This window comes from Perca flavescens, chromosome 5, assembly GCF_004354835.1.
Source record: "Perca flavescens isolate YP-PL-M2 chromosome 5, PFLA_1.0, whole genome shotgun sequence".
In the NCBI taxonomy this organism is placed as follows: Eukaryota; Metazoa; Chordata; class Actinopteri; order Perciformes; family Percidae; genus Perca; species Perca flavescens.
Genome location: NC_041335.1, coordinates 13,076,565 through 13,093,041, shown reverse-complemented (window position 1 = coordinate 13,093,041; position 16,477 = coordinate 13,076,565). Strand labels below are relative to the sequence as shown.

At 41.6% G+C, this 16,477-nt stretch overlaps 1 protein-coding gene across 1 annotated transcript; it reads right to left on the bottom strand.

Annotated features, from left to right (window-relative positions):
* Positions 1-1,803: 1,803 nt before the first annotated feature.
* Positions 1,804-15,355, bottom strand: LOC114555425 (bile salt-activated lipase). The gene is made up of 12 exons (XM_028577793.1): positions 15,294-15,355; positions 14,727-14,794; positions 13,728-13,847; positions 11,789-11,986; positions 7,881-8,011; positions 6,076-6,183; positions 5,870-5,993; positions 4,375-4,561; positions 3,818-4,021; positions 3,374-3,571; positions 2,433-2,540; positions 1,804-2,094 (listed from the first exon to the last, which is right to left on the bottom strand). Exons 1-12 carry the CDS (start codon positions 15,353-15,355, stop codon positions 2,004-2,006), a joined length of 1,599 nt encoding a protein of 532 aa, XP_028433594.1. The 3' UTR covers positions 1,804-2,003.
* Positions 15,356-16,477: the final 1,122 nt, after the last annotated feature.

Below are 16,477 nucleotides of genomic sequence, written 5' to 3'. Positions count from 1 at the left end.
ATTTTTAATCGTTTGCACAGTTGTCTCCAATTCATTACCGTATTCTCAATACAAAATACTTGTGGCTGTTGTTTTTGTGTCTTTTTCCTTAAAAAAGGCAATGTTCCACTTAACCCTGCTGTTAACTCTTTCTCTATGTTTATCCGTTTTACCTCTGTATCACATTTCATCCACTTCATTATTGTTAAAGTTTGTGTTGCATAGTAATAATTTTGTATATTTGGGGTACCTAACCTTCCTCCCTCTTTCTGTTGAGTTAGTAATTTAAATTTGACTCTGTGTTTTCTATTATTCCAAATAAAATTTGAAATCATTTTATTCCATGTATTAAAGTACATTTCTGGTAGAAAACTGCCTTCTTCCTCCTTCTTCTTCATAACTCAGTAAAACGTAACCACGCCGCCATGAAACACATTCATATAATTCATATCATTCAGTGTGACTTACACTTCCAGGGATATCATTATGTCTGACTAAGGCATAAACAGGGTTCAAGTTGTAGCCATGCAAAAACTTACAAAATCCATGGCAACATTATACTTCCTGTTTACATCCCCCAAAGCATTGTGGGAACTCTAGTTCTACGAATTTGAGAATGATTATCCTCCAAAATAGAAGAAAAAATCCATGAATATTAACTCTTTTCATGTCATATTGTGTTATGTTATATTGTTTTATATTTGACATTACTGAGACTCAAAATGTATCAACATGGTTCTCATATTCCTGGGACACTGACACTCTCCTCTATTCATATACACATAAACACCTTGTGTTTCCAATTGCACCTGACTGCAGTATGCAGATCGGGGTTGGGATAAATGTGGGCGGAGCTAAACGTTTGACTCCACGCGGGAACCATCTGGTGATGGAGATCAGGCAGCACATTTAATATATATTATATATAGATTTACATATATGGATTATAATAAATAATGATATTTTTATATACGTGAAAAGGAGCCCCGGTCTCTGGGGGACGCAAGACGACAACGGACGGTAGGGTTAAGGAAAACAACGGGGGAAGCAAACGTCACACGCGGGAAACGATCTCCGGTCTCCGGGGTGAAAGGTCTGTGTTTTTCCCTCAGACACACATTCTTCCTCTACCGGGTTGCTATTGGGCGAGTGTGCAGGGTCAAACGTTTAGCTCCACCCACGTTGAGCCACTCCTCAATCTGCGTACTGCAGTCAGGGCCTGTGTTTGAGGAAATTTAGAAACAGATTCTTCATTACACAGTTTGTCCACCAGAGAGCGCTGACACTGTAAAGTGTGCGATACTGCAATATTTGGTAACGATCCGATACCAAGTAAATACAGGGCCAGTATCGTCGTTACTTACCTACTTTTGAATAATTAGGTGGTTGCATCATCAAATTGCTAAATCTGATGGAATTTTCATAACCTTTAAGTGTTTTTTTTTGTTTTTTTTCACTGGATTATTATATAAGTTAAAACCCGGGAAACTGCAGCAATGTATACCGGAGAGAAACTGAAACTAAAGTATCAACTGGTATTGATCAATATCAATACCAACGTTGGTATTGATGTTATCGATATTTAGATTAATCCGCCCACCACTACTCACTATTGCTTAATTCAATGTAGTGGAGTAAAAATAGAAAAACATGGAAATACTTAAGGAAAGTAAAACTGTGCTGAAGTACTAGAGTAAATATATTTTCCACCTCAGCTGAAGACTGACAATTCAATCACAATTCAAGACTGACAATTGATTGTTTTTGGCCTGGAGATGAGGACTTTTATCAGATCTACAGTGGAGAAATTAAAGACCCAGAGTGCAGAGTTCATCTTCATTTATTACACAAGAGAAGAATGGTAAACAGCACACTGCAAGACAAACTGTTGTATTTGTTTTCCTCAGATTGATGCTAATTTTTCAATTATCCTGTTTACATCTTCACTTCCTGTTAATTGAAATTATTAGGGTTTAAAATTAATAACAGCAGCAGGGTCAGATTCATTTACTCAGACTTTGTCTTCATTCCTCCATCATTTCTTCCCTCCTGAATGACGGCAGGATGCTGTAGGTTTCGGCCCAGTAGGTGACGTAGTCTGATCTCAGGTCATAGCTGAAGAGACGAAACAGACAAATTACTATCAAAATGTAAACTCTCTATACTAAATCGTCATCTTCTTCAACTCTCAAAGCTTTATTGTTTCCATCTCAATAAATACAGTAGAATAGAAAGTGTAGGAGTTTTGTAAGCCAGTTGAGTAAAATAAAGTTCATTATGCTAATAATTTAAGGTAACATTGACAAAATACAACAAAGAATACAATTTAGCAGTAGTTTAAAAACGAGTGCAATAGAATAGATTCAAAGACACTAAAGTAAAGCAGAAGTACTATAAAGACAGAGATTTGAGAGCTGAGTAAAATATCAGTAGAGTAGACTACAGTGTAGTACCTGACAGAAGACTTGGTCATCTTGTGGTTGATGATCAGGTAGGGATGGTGGTGTTTGGTGAAGAGGGGCCAGGGAACTGGGACTCTACTGTCGCCATTACTGGGATCACTGGATAGGTGAGAGTGACAGTTTACACCAGTATAAGAAAGGACAGACCTGTTCACACTAGGGCTGTTGGAACAAATACCGAAATACGAATATAATTCGAATAGTAAAAAAATCAATACAATCCGAATGCTGAAATTACTATTCAAATGTGACTTTTTTTATAAATATGTTGGCAAACGTTAGCTTTTCTCGCCTTGGCCTACCCGCATGTGTCACTCATGTCACGTCTTATGAACCATAACTTAGCGGGAGTGAGAAACAAGGCATTGTGAGGTCTAAGGTAACGTTACGTACTGAGTAACGTTAGTACAACATTACGGACCTAACGTTACGTACCGAGTTTACTTAGTACAAGGGGGAGTGACAGGCTGCGGCTGGAAATCGTAACGAAGGACGGGAAATAGTTTTAACATGACTTTAAAATCGACATCCACCGAGCCAAAGTGCTTATGGTAACATAAGTCAGCTCGTTCTTGTTTTCTAACTGCGTCACAAGGTATAGTAATGTTAGCGTAGTTGGGAGCTTCATGAAGACATCTAAAGGTAATGTTAGCTGCCGTTACAGCTTTCAGAGATAGCTTTGACTTCATATATTAACTTCCTGATAGCTGTATTCTCAGTAACGTGACAATCTACAAGAAACCGGTTGCTTTTAAATCCCTAAAATAGTAGTAACAGCACGGTTTACCTTGGTTATTACTGCAGTTAGCATCGTTTGTTACTTACCTAGTTTATGACAAATCGTTTCGGCTGAAACCAAACTGACCAGTAGTCTTGTTGGCAGACCTCAGATATGTTGACCTGTGTGTTTGTAGTGCATGCTGGGAGTTTACCCGGTCCTGGCGAAGTTGGTCCAGTACGCGATCATGTACTTAGACAGGTCCCGGTGTCGGGGGAAGTAGACCAGCGGGGTGGCGAAGGGTTTACCGAACAGGTACTGCAGGTCCTCTGCGTGTTCTGCCTCCACCCATTGAGGGAATCCTGGGATACGAGTCTTCATGTTGAACAGGTAGGAGAAGGTACGGGCTCCACTAAGGGACATACAACAGAAAATAGATGGTATATCCTGGTCAAACCAGCAGCTGCAGCAGTCCCTGAGGGTCTGACTGATGCTAACATCTGCACTAGAAATGTTTGACCTTGCAAACATGTGCAATAATTGCACATGTGAACACGTCCCTGTACGAAGACACCCACTGCAGTTTTACAGATCCATATTATATATCAGGGGCATCAAATATATCTGTAACTTTAAACACGGAGCAAACAGAGCTGACCTGGAGCTGCTGGCGTGGAGCTGGAGGGCGATCTGAGTTGGAACCAGAAACAGGAAGTCAGTCTCGATGTTGGCCACCGTCTTCTTTACCACCGCCGGCTCCGGAACTGAACCCCAGTGAGATGAGTAAACACTGAAGGCCGAGTCGACAGCGGCGTTCCCCTTCTCTTTAGTCAGACCGGCCAGCAGACCCCTAACGTTCGCTCTGAGGACAAACATGACCGGTATACACAACCGTTTCTGTCACCATTTTATCCCTTTATCTAGATATATTAAATAATAATATTACAATTTCATTATGTAATTTTTTTGAAAGAGCACATAAAAAATTCACAGGGTGAATCCAGCTGCCTGGTTAGTGGATATAGTACTTGTGATGAATAACGATAAATGAAGTTTTTAAAATTATTATTGTTAACGTCTCTGTCTGAGAATCTTTCGGTGTGACCTTTAAATGAGTCTGGTATCTGGTCCTGATACTGGTTTTGCATATCCAGCCGGTCAACTTTCTTTTTCAAAATAAAAGTCTCTAAAACAAGCTCATGTTTCGGTACTCACATAGTGGTGTTGCCATTTTTCTTGTTAATAGAAGGAACGTCGACTCCAGCAAAAATATGTCCGTCCATGCTGTTGACTCCGGCCATGTAATCAAACTGAGCCGCGTTGTGAAACAGCTGACTGGGCTCATCGGGGATAAAGTCACCGTCGATCACCGGAGCGAGTTCGAGGAGATCCATGACCGTACCTGCAGGAAGAGAGATGGAGATTTCCAATATTATTTATTGAGTCCACCAGGGTTCAGGTCGGTGAAGAGCTTGAGAGTTCTTTAGCTCCGACCTTCTGCACACTTTCCATTTGTCCATTTGCTATTCTGCAGACTTTCTTGGGGACTCAGTTCATAGTGTTGTAATGTTACAAATAATGTCAGGGGATATGCAATATTATAAGAACATATAAAAGGAAAGAGCTGCCAACAACAAGTCAACATGTAGGCTACATAGTAGCATGAACATGTCTTGCTCTTTATTGTCAGCCTCATAGCCTGACAAGCCAGACCCACATCATGTTGGGTCTGGGAACTCACCATTGGCAGGGCTCAATCCGAGGGGCGGGATAAACGGTTGTCTTTCAAATTCCCTCTGCACGCAATAAGATAGCGCTACAACCGAGCAACGCTAGTTGATAGATTAAACTTTTGCCGTATCCAGTCGGCAAAATTCCGAACACATCTTCCTTTTTTAAGAATGACTTCAGTGCCGTTCTTTGTCCTTTTCTCAAAGAAAAGCTTAACTCCAAGTCTTCCAGAGTGGCGGCCAAAGCCGATTCAAAAGACCGTTGTTCGCTAACAGCAGCAGCCATCTTCTTTGTTTTCAAGTAGGGAATTCACGCGGAACCTTCGCAACTCTACTGTCATTATGTTAAGCCCGCCCACTGACTCTATACACAATGTGATTGGCCTGACTAGAGTTTGGTTTTTCCAGCTTGCAAGCCAACAGAGATTTGCTAGATGACCCTGGCTGCAAATTACATTTGCTGCCGCTAGGGTTCGTATAGATTTCAGCCTCACACTTTACTGGCCACAAAACGTGATTTCTAATGTTGTATTATTGCACCCACTTTCATTGAAGCACTTACACTGATCATGGATGTGGCATGATTAAACGTATGTGAGAGTTCAATGCTGAAGGTTTACGAAAATAATGACTCATTCTTAAACACCATTTTTGTGTGAAAACAACTTGCGTCCACATTAGTGTTTGTAGGAGGTCCACAGTGAAACACCTGAACAGCATGAAAACAGTTCCATCATGTTGCTCTGTTTCTGCTTAAGTGTTTCTTAATATAACAGGGACCAGAGATTAACATTTCCAAACAACTTGACATGTGGTTAGTCAATACTGGATAAAAAAAAAGGTTTGTTTTCTTGGGGTCTAAATTCTGCCCCCTGCTGGTCAAATGCTGTTTAACGTAGCTTTAATCACAATACCATTTAAGCAACAAGTCATTTTTCAGTTAATACAAATGTTGTTTTTGTCAGTTCCAGCTGTCTGACCTTTTCCCAGAATCAGCAGCACGTCGATTTTTCCAGCCAAGGTGAGACCAACGGGGTCGCTGATCTTCAGACACTCTAACATGTCGTCTTCGTTGCTTCTCGCGCAGCCGACATTACGAGCAATCTGCAGAAACAAAACAGAACATTTTAACAATAAATTTGATACACATTTAAATTGTCTGCAGAACAGCAAAGTGTTAATGTACCTTCTTGGTGAGAGCCATGGGTTTTCTCTGCAGAGCCCAGGGGCTGAGGGCCACTCCACATTGAGTGATCACTCTGCGGAATAAGCCTTTACTGTAGGGAGACAGCATCTAAGGGAACAGACAGACAGACAGTCTTATAGTAAATCTAAATTAATTACATCACACTTTGACTGATAAAAGTCATTCTTTTGTTTTTGACTTTCTGTGTATATAATTTGCAAGTCATAATTCTCAAAATCACAATAACAAAATCTAAACTGACTGACTAACTCATACATTTAAATGACAATTTTTATATAGAGATAGTTGGTCAATTATATGCATATGCAACAACAATGGAAGACCAGTGCCACCAGGAAATTGACTTAAAAATGTAAATATTATGTTCATAATGACAAATAATTTGACCTCTCATAATTCTTTTCCTGGTTAAAAACTTCCATATGACTTAAATATGTGCTCCACAGTTTTTACTGCGCAGCCTCCAACTGAGAGAATGTGACGTGAGCAACGTGTCTGATAGTTGGAAGTCTTCTGGTAGCTGTGCCAAGAGAAATCTCAATCATTCCCAATCTTACAGATACGGAGAGTGTAGGTGGATGTAAGGAGATAACATGGGCACAGGCTAATTATTGCTAACTAACATGCTAGTTAACATTAGTAATTAAACCTAAACAGCTCATGTAAGTCGAAACTGCCTGCAAGCTTCTCCTGTACTATACGGTAATTCCTCTACTATGCGACAGTAAGTCACTTGGTTATGACACAATTGTTAGCTTATATTTATAAAAACGTCTGCTACGGAGCCATAACCTGAGGTACAAGGTAATGAAGCCTTTTATACATTGTCGTGTTTCTTTGGAACTAAACAACGGACAAATAGAGTCTTCAAACATTTCTGATGTAAAGTTATTCGCAGTCAAGTGACGTAAAAAAAAAATGGCGGTCAGCGGAATGCTAACAGGAGGTGATGGCCAGTTAGCAACAAAATGGCGCCATAGATGGCTCGAGTTCTGAAGCGAAGCTTACCCCCTTGGCACTACTACAGCATCGCCAATGGTATGAAACGGTACACACTTCCTGTCTCCTGAAGAGGCGTGGCCTAGTTTGAATGTGTAGTGAACGTTGTGGATGAATAATAAGTTATATTATTTATATATATATATATATATATTTAAATTATTTATTAATATGTTCTTTTGCTTACGTTAGATATTTACAGAGCTAAAAGACATATTTACCATCACGGAGATTAGTTTGGTCCTGAGATAGAAACAGGTCTCAAACAAAAAAAATTCTCCTGATGTGTCCATCCGAAAAAAGCCATTTTAGTGTCAGAATGTTCTGGAGATATGTGGCTTATGAGAAATGGGTCCAATATCTACTTTGGTGACTATGGGGCGAGGCAAGGATCGCTCATAATCTGTGTTCACGTTCACTTCTTCCATTGGAATCAATACACTCGGACCTGCCTCCTAAAGAGATGTGGCGTAGCCCAGGTGACACAGATACAGGAAACTACTCTGAGTTGGGGTTTCTCGGTTCTAAACCGTCTCTGATAAAACTAAGTGACCTGTGTATAAAGGGTGAGAAAAAAACAGTGACCTTTGTGCATCTGCATGGCTGGGGCTTCACAGACCTAAGAGCTAAGATTAGGTCATTGGCAAGCTAATATTAACATAAGCTGTCTGGTAACATACTTTAAGTCAGGTTTTATCTTGAGACTTCACAACAAAAGGTCCTTATCAAGTAGATATAGGATCTAAACTTTGGTTGATAGTCTGCCTGAGGTTTGGGCCACTGACCTGGAAGCTGGCGCTGACAGCTCCAGCTGATTGGCCAAAGATGGTGATGTTGTCAGGGTTTCCTCCAAACGCTGCGATGTTCCTGCGGACCCAGGAGATGGCAGCATGCTGATCCCACAGACCATAGTTACCTGACAGGTAAAATAATTCCCTGTTTACTGTTTCCTGTTTCTGACTGAGTTCAGCAGGACATCAGAGAGCAGGCTCATATCAAACTGTTGCTCTAATCATAAACTACTAATTTCTCAGAGTTCTTCAGCAAACCCACCTACACCTCTGCCCAGGACTGAGCACCGGATCTGGGGTGACTTCAACATTGCTGCCCTCTCCCTCTGGAACTCCCCAAACATCACTGCTCCAAACAATTTCTACAATTCTACAATTTTCCTTTTACCATATAGAGCATCTTTGAGGATCCAAGAACTAAAATGTGTGTGACAGTTAGTTGGGGGGCACCTGGACACTAGGCCTTCCCTCAGGAAATGTCCCTGAGTACATAGAAAGCTTCTTGGTTTCCTTGAAAAGGTCTATACTGTACGTGTAACCAAAGGTGGGGACTCAAGTCTGAGACTTGCACTCGAGTCGCACTTAAGTCGCACAAACAGCTGACTTCAGACTTGACTTGCGACTCGACCCAAAAGACTTCAGACTTGACTCGGACTAGAGTTTTCATGCAATTATTGCTTTTTAAATTACGTAAATGTACAGTATTCATGTATTTCTATTTTCTTTTATTGGCGCATATACGTCGGGAAACGTATGACGAGCTGCTGTCCCCTGCCCTTTGTATAATAATGTGCAACGTAACGCATGCGCTATGCCGTATGTGCCCGAAGTACATGCAAAGTGTGTGGTACCAAGATAAATGATACCTGATCAACAATGTCGAACTTCATCAGGCATCTCAAAACGCACCCAGATAGGTCAGTCACTTGCACATTAAATTTAGCATATATCGTCACAGGCTAACCATCGCAAAGTGTTGTGCTAATGCTGGGAACAGGTAAATAGTATTTTTATAGTTAGTAGTTGCTGAGGCTCAGACATCCACGGAACTGACACTTCGCTGCAACACAAACAAATATATTTATTCACCTCTATTCACACACAATGAGGCATATTTTCATTTTGTTTTGATTGAACTGTATGTTTGAGGAACTGTTGGTCTACAAAATGAATTTTACAAGAAATTCTTCATAGGGAAACCAAAACCCAAAGTAGCCTAGTATGAAACCATTCATAATGAAACTAACTGCATATTTGCCTCAGTGGCAAAGTTGGCAGCCTTGCTGTGTGCATTTGATTTTTCCTGGCTTTTGGAAAAATAACTCCAAGGCTCGGTTATAGGGGAATTCAGAAAGAGGTGGCCCATTAATGCTGACCAGCATACATGCTGCTAGATGGTCCCCCTGTGGCCTGTTCCTTAACGCTAGTTTTGAAATTTATATGTGTAATAACTAATGAACTAATTTTCATTTAAAATTGTTTTTATATACATTACACAAAAGGCAAAGAAAATACAATCACTTTTACCTATTTTGGCCATACACGGTCATATTGACTGCTCGCATTTTCACGGTTTTGTTCTTAATCTTTTGCGTGGTTGAAGATGCATCTTGGTTGCTTAGTAATAATCATAGTCTCTGTCAGAGAAACATAACTAGCGGTCTTGAGTAACAAGGGTGGGCATCACCGATGGGCCGAAGGCAAAGCCAGAGTCGTAACGTAGGTTACGGCGTGGATGGACTGTTCTGAATCAGAAGAAAAGCACCAGGCGCTCACTCTGTGAAAGGCGCGGTACACGTAGATGGCCGGTAGCAGTCTACGTGTTCATATAACTTTATACATGCTACAACTGGCTGGAAACATTGCACACATCCTCTCCAAGGAGTGCACCAGCTGTAAAATGTCCCGGAGGAAGTTCATGGAGCAACTGGCAAAGTAGCTGAGAGCGGAGTTTATGGAGGAAAAAAAGGGAAGCGCCACATGGTCCGAGCAGCGCTGCGCACCACAGCAGACACCAAAACGGAGGCAGTGCCAGGTTAGGTTAGGTTATAAATGTTCAAATAGCATACTATTAATTAAAGATATCCTAAGACAATACATGCATTAATATTGCAATTGGGTATTTATCATGAGAGATTATAGAGTTTGGAATCTGGCGGTCAATTTTGACCGCTCATGGCAGTTCTAGTAGGCTAGTTATGGAATTCCGGCTCTTTTAGTATCTTAACGCAGTGTAACTACTTCAGCATGTAAACAATGCACCAAAATACAAACGTGAGCACGGTCAATTTAGCTAGCAAGTGAAGGTGAAACTAAAACTGTGCAAGAACTATAGACTAATACAGGCTTAAATGAACTGACAATATAAGTTATAGGACTTACAGTTCTCAAGGATGCACACATGCCATCTCAACCGGTCCTCCGGACAGCCTGTCTCTTTTTTCTTTCTCCCTTTTCTCCGAGTGGCACGCGTGCCCACTCGCGTTTTGAAGCGCGTGTCCACGCTATTCTCAGACGTGCTCTATCACGATCACTGCTGATAGACGGCTTTTTGTACATTTCTGATACCATGGCGGGAGAAATCTAACCGTGGCTGACCGCCACTTGCCAATCAACATAGAGGAAACACTGCACTGGGCCGTCTTGACTGTCTTAATTCTGCACATCTTTCTGTTACTGTAGTCCTATTCACTATTTCATTATTTCATCCATGCGTGGCGCAGCGGATCCGTGTGCACTGTCACCTGCCGTGGAGATGCTGGCCTCACTAACCTCTCCTCCTCTGAGTCGGGTCTCCCTCGCGCTTGACTCAGTTTCACTGAGCCTGCTAACACTTAGAAAATAAATGGCATTACATCAGTGAGTTCAAACTGCTTATTGTGCGTAATTTGGACATTGAGATGCATGTTGTTCTGTAACTGGTGTGGCGCTGCCACTATTCTCTTGATTTCCACTTCGACATTAGACATTTTTTTTGAGTGAAAGAGACATTACATTTAGCATATGTCGTCACAGGTAACAAGCTCACCATCGCAAAGTGTTGTGCTACTGCTGGGAACAGGCACATTGTATCTTTATAGTTGTATCCATATGATGTGACAGACTTAGGTTAATATTTCACCAGGTCCGAGGGCTAGTGGGATGTGCTAAGTAGACCCCATAAAGCTATCCTACAACTGATTTTGATACTGTACTGTATGGATGGTAGCTACAGGACATGCTTTGAATTCATAAGATTTAACAATACAGTGTTAGGGACAGATCAGATGGCCAAAGACTTGAGACTCGACTTGGACTTCCAAAAAATTACTTGTGGACATCTCTACGTGTAACAGCAGCTTGTAACCAAGAAACTCTTCACACTGATGATAGACGACTGGGACAAACATGATGAAGGCTACGTGATCAGTGATGATATCACACCTGCACCACCTCCCACCTGCTCCCAGAACTACGCATGTAATCACTTTTCAGAACTGGTGGGCTCTGCAGAAGCTGAAAAACAGAACTAATCTCAACGAGCTGACATCTGAGCAACAGCTGACCTAACAGACAGTTTATTTGCTGACACACTGATAACACAACAAACACACCACAGCTCTGATCACATGCATTCTGGGAAATCACCAACAGGCACCCAAACACAGCCAACCAGTCTCAAAATACTTTGAGTCCCTTTGTGCTATAGCATGGATGGATGGTTCACTTGGTAGAACTTTACATTTAACTCTGCAGGAGAATCTTCAACATCTGCAGCAAGTGGAAATGTGTCGGATAATTCAGATAATCAGTTAGTTTTAGTTATTGATCAGTCAGAATATTTGTTGTGTTTTGGCCTCACACAGTTAACTGAGAAAAAAATCAACAGCAGATCAATGACATTGTTTGTGTTCTGATCACACCTGGCAGTCGGGCGTCTCCGGTGCTGAGGAAACCCAGCGTACCAACTCTGTAGTTCACCGTGACGACGATGACGTCGCCCCTGTCGGCCATCTCCTTCCCGTCGTACAGAGAGTCCCCGAGGATCGCCACGTCGTTGGATGCCCCCAACAGGAACGCTCCGCCGAACAGGTACACCATCACCGGGAGGTTCTTCGACACTGATGGAGAGACAGAGGGTTGACAAAGAGCTTGTTATATCATCATCATCATCAGTGACAGGATATAGTTACTTAAAGTGCTCATATTATCCTCATTTTCAGGTTCATAATTGTATTTAGAGGTTGTACCAGAATAGGTTGACATGGTTTAATTTTCAAAAAACACCATATTTTTGTTGTACTGCACATTGCTGCAGCTCCTCTTTTCACCCTGTGTGTTTAGCTCTCTGTTTTAGTTACAGAGTGAGGCATCTCACTTCTGTTCCATCTTTGTTGGGAGTCGCACATGCACAGTACCTAGGTAAGGAGTATTAGCCAGTCAGAAGCAGAGTATGAGGGAGTGCCACGCTAGCAGCTAGGCGAGCATTATAACGTGTGTTACAAAGTGACGCACATTTGTCACGGAAGTAAAGGCTGGACTACAATAGAGCTGTTTGTGAACAGTGTTTTCTGTTGGAGATGGTAAGTCCCGTTTGAGTAGCCTGGTTGACACCAGACCCTTCTCAGTTGTAACTGAGAGTGGGTCTGGGGAAGGTTCATTCACAGCCCATTTCCAAAGGATGCCGCTCAAATTCCTCTGGGCGCAATTGAATAGTCCTTCAACCAATCAGACCAACAATCTGGGTGACGTAGCAGCGACAGCGGCATCAACAGGTTGCTGCGCTTCGGTGGCCGTCATGTTGAATGTAAACAAAAAGCTGCTCGCCGTCACTGCGCTATCGTCATCGTGGAAAGCAACGGTTGTGATTGGTGCCTTGATTTGCAAAAATTGGAAATGGGCTTGAATGGGCTTTTGGCCAGACTGATTTGCAGAGCAAATATCAAATTTTCCAGAAGTTCATCAGGGTTTTCCCAGGCTACCTTTGGGGTGGACTTTGGGCTTTTTCACTTTGTAAACCTATAACATCCACAAAAAAGATATATAACACAATGAAAGAATGGGAAAAGAGCACTTTAATGTAAAAAAGCTCCAAAAGATAAGTGTGAAATAAAACTTTTTGTTTGTGAATTTTAACAGGAAGCAGCTTTACAACGCCACAGACATCCAACACCTCATGTGTTGCATCATTGCATCAGAAAATACTGAAGTTTGTTTTTTAACTAACTGTACCTATTGAAACACCAGAAATGGAAAGTACATTTACTCAAGTACTTTCTAAGGTATTTGTACTTTACTTTATTATTATTATTTCTCTGCTATTTAATACTTCTATTCCACTACATCTGGGAAATGTTGTACCTTTTACTGCATTACATTTATCTGACCGCTTAAGTTACTTTACAGATTCTGAGTATTAAAGCAAAATATAATAACAACTAATAAACAATTATGTATAATTATAGATTAAACTACCCAGCTGTACACAATGTTCCATTTTTACCAGCTGCACCATTAAAGTGAACATTAATGCATCAATTATGATAATCCAGTAATATAACAGACATTATTTTGCATAATGAGTACTTTTACTTTTGGTACTTTAAGTACATTTCAATGCTAATACTTTGGAACTTTTACTTAAGTAAAAGGTCTAAATACTTGTTCCACCTCTGGTAAGCACTGTGGTGATTAATACACACGCTGTGTGTGTGTGTGTGTGTGTGTGTGTGTGTGTGTGTGTGTGTGTGTGTGTGTGTGTGTGTGTGTGTGTGTGTGTGTGTGTGTGTGTGTGTGTGTGTGTGTGTGTGTGTGTGTGTGTGTGTGTGTGTGTGTGTGTGTGTGTGTGTGGGTGTTACCTACACTTTAGTCCCTGTGGAACAAAGATATTAAGGTAGAGACAGTCTTCACTGCCCTGGGTTTTTTTCTGCAGCAGCGTCACCTGTAGGCAGCGGTCCCGATATTTCTTTGCCTTCAGGATTCCTGGAAACAACAAACCTTTGTATTTATTTCCATTCTCTGTTTAATTCTCATTGTTCAGCTGATTAACATTTTAAACAGTGCGCTGGGAGGATTAACAAAAATGGCATTGTGATGTGTATTCTTAAGTACAGAGTTAAGTCAGGACTAATCAACACGTTACATTGATCTTTATAGGTGTTTGTTGGTTGGTGTTTCTAAATATGAACAGAGCCAGGCTAGCTGGTTCCCCCTGTTTACAGTCTTTATGCTAAGCTAAGCTAACCACGCCTCTTTCTGGGTCGCTGTAAAATCATGGCCCTTAAGCCCTTTTAATAAATTGCTTCTTGCCAAAATTCAAAAATGGCATCCTGCCATCAGATGAGACTGAAGGTCTGTGATTGGATGTTTGGTATAATGCCAAGTTCACGCTACATGACTTTAGCCCCGATTAGCCCGGCTTTGACTCGGTGCTCGCAAACCAGCACAACAGCTTGATGTGTAAACTGTTCAAAGACGCTCGTAGAGAGGTTTGATCTGCTAACGGCGCCTTCACACTTCAAATCAGCTCCGTAATACGCAATGCGCCCCCAGTGGACGTCGTACTTCACCGTTGAAAGCGTCGGAAGCAAGTCGAAATTTTTTTTACCATAGCAACGATAACTTCCGTCGGAAAGGAACCGTCCGTTGCCTGTCGTACGAGTTCAACTTTTTTAACTCATCCGGATGACAAACGGACCCGATTTCTTTCCGCACCGCACTCGTTCGCATCGGTTCGGACCCATTCGCATGCGGTCTGCGAATCTCCATAGGAAATGAATGACTTCCGGTCATTTTGCAGCCGTATCTACTGTGCCAACGTGAAGGCGGCGTAAGCAGACACATTTCAGATAACAGCAGGACCTGTCGGGGAGCTCCAGCCAATGAGAGTGCAAGAGACGGGTTGATGGGAAACCTGGTAGATGGGTCGCCTGATCCAATTGGAACTTTACTGTCATGCAGCACAGACCAAAGTTGTTGTTGCAGTTTCAGATAAAGCTATAAGTAGGCTTTCTGTGTGAACACCTGTGCCAATGACAACACACCCGAACCTTTCTTATTTGTTTTATCGCTGCAAATCAGCAACCAACAGCTTGGAGCACTTGTTTCTGCAGGACATCCAAATTTGGAAAAAAAAACAAATCCTGTCTTGCGCATTTGGTAGGCTATTACATTATGTCCTGTGTCACTTCTTTGCATGCATGTGTTTTGTGACAAAACGTAGACCAGACAGACTCATCTGGAATTCCTCCTGGTGAAAGATCTTGTAGTGTGTGACCACCTCACCTGGGCATCACAGCAGCCAGGTGAGAAGTTAAGCCACTGGAGGCCAACTGGGGCTCCTGGTTGCCATAGAAACAGTCTGGATGAATGAAATGTGAGTCGAGTTACATACCGCTCCATCCAGGATGAGGTTTTGGTTTCTCCCACTTTCCGGGGACATCAGCGAAGGGGACTCCCTTGAAGACGTCGACGCTCCTGAACAGCCCCATCCCGTGACTCTTTCCCTCTACCTTCCCACCCTCCGTCCGCACCACACCCAGCTACACACACACACACACACACACACACACACACAAACATATATAACACAGGTCTGTGGTCACTAGTATGTGATCTTGTGTGATAGTGACCTTCTAAAACCAAAGACTCCTCAGAGTTTTAATGAACCACAAGTGGAATTATCACTCTGCTGATATTCTATATTTCTTTTTACGTTCAGACTCAAACCAGCAGTGAATGTATCTTCTAACAAGTATTCTGTGTGGATCACAGGCTGATATATCTTCTTCCCCTGAGCTATTAAATCACACTGTTGCACTGGGTGACATCATTACCATGAACACACACACACACACACACACACACACACACACACACACACACACACACACACACACACACACACACTGTGATTTATTTTGAATCAATTACACATACACCATCCTGCTGCCCCACATACTCACTAGAGAACCAAATATGAAAGTAGTCCCCCAACAAATGCACTATTTTTTTTTTTGTTTGATACATACTACAGTGAGCAGCTGTAATTACTGCTAAAACTATATATTTGTGTTTTTAAAATTTACATCTTCACTAGAACCCAATAGGTTTGGAGCTGAGAGCAACACACAGTCTGTAGTATTGAGAGAATGAATGTCATGACATTTAAGTCTGAACATGAGATTTACTGTAATGACAATAACTCTCACCATGTGTATACTTAATATTAATTTAAGTATAAATCTGTGATGAAGTCACACTCACCTTTGCAGCTGAGGCTGAGTTCAGACAAACACTGAACAGAATCACCAATAACAGCATCATCACCTGTCTGTCTGTTCACCTGTCTGTCGGCAGTCACACAAACTGAGCTGCTGCTGCTATTTATACTGATATTCACTGACGGAAACCTGTTATCTCCAACAGCTCTGCAGAAGGCAAACTCAGCTTTACAGCATAGTATTGTGATATTTTCTGTGGCAATACTGTATCGATACAGACACCAAAAATCAATTTGCAATTCAATTATATATTGCACATGAGATTTTAACTTTTTCATACTAGAATAATAAAATCAATTGCTTTTTCAGTCCACTGGATGTGCAGTCTTT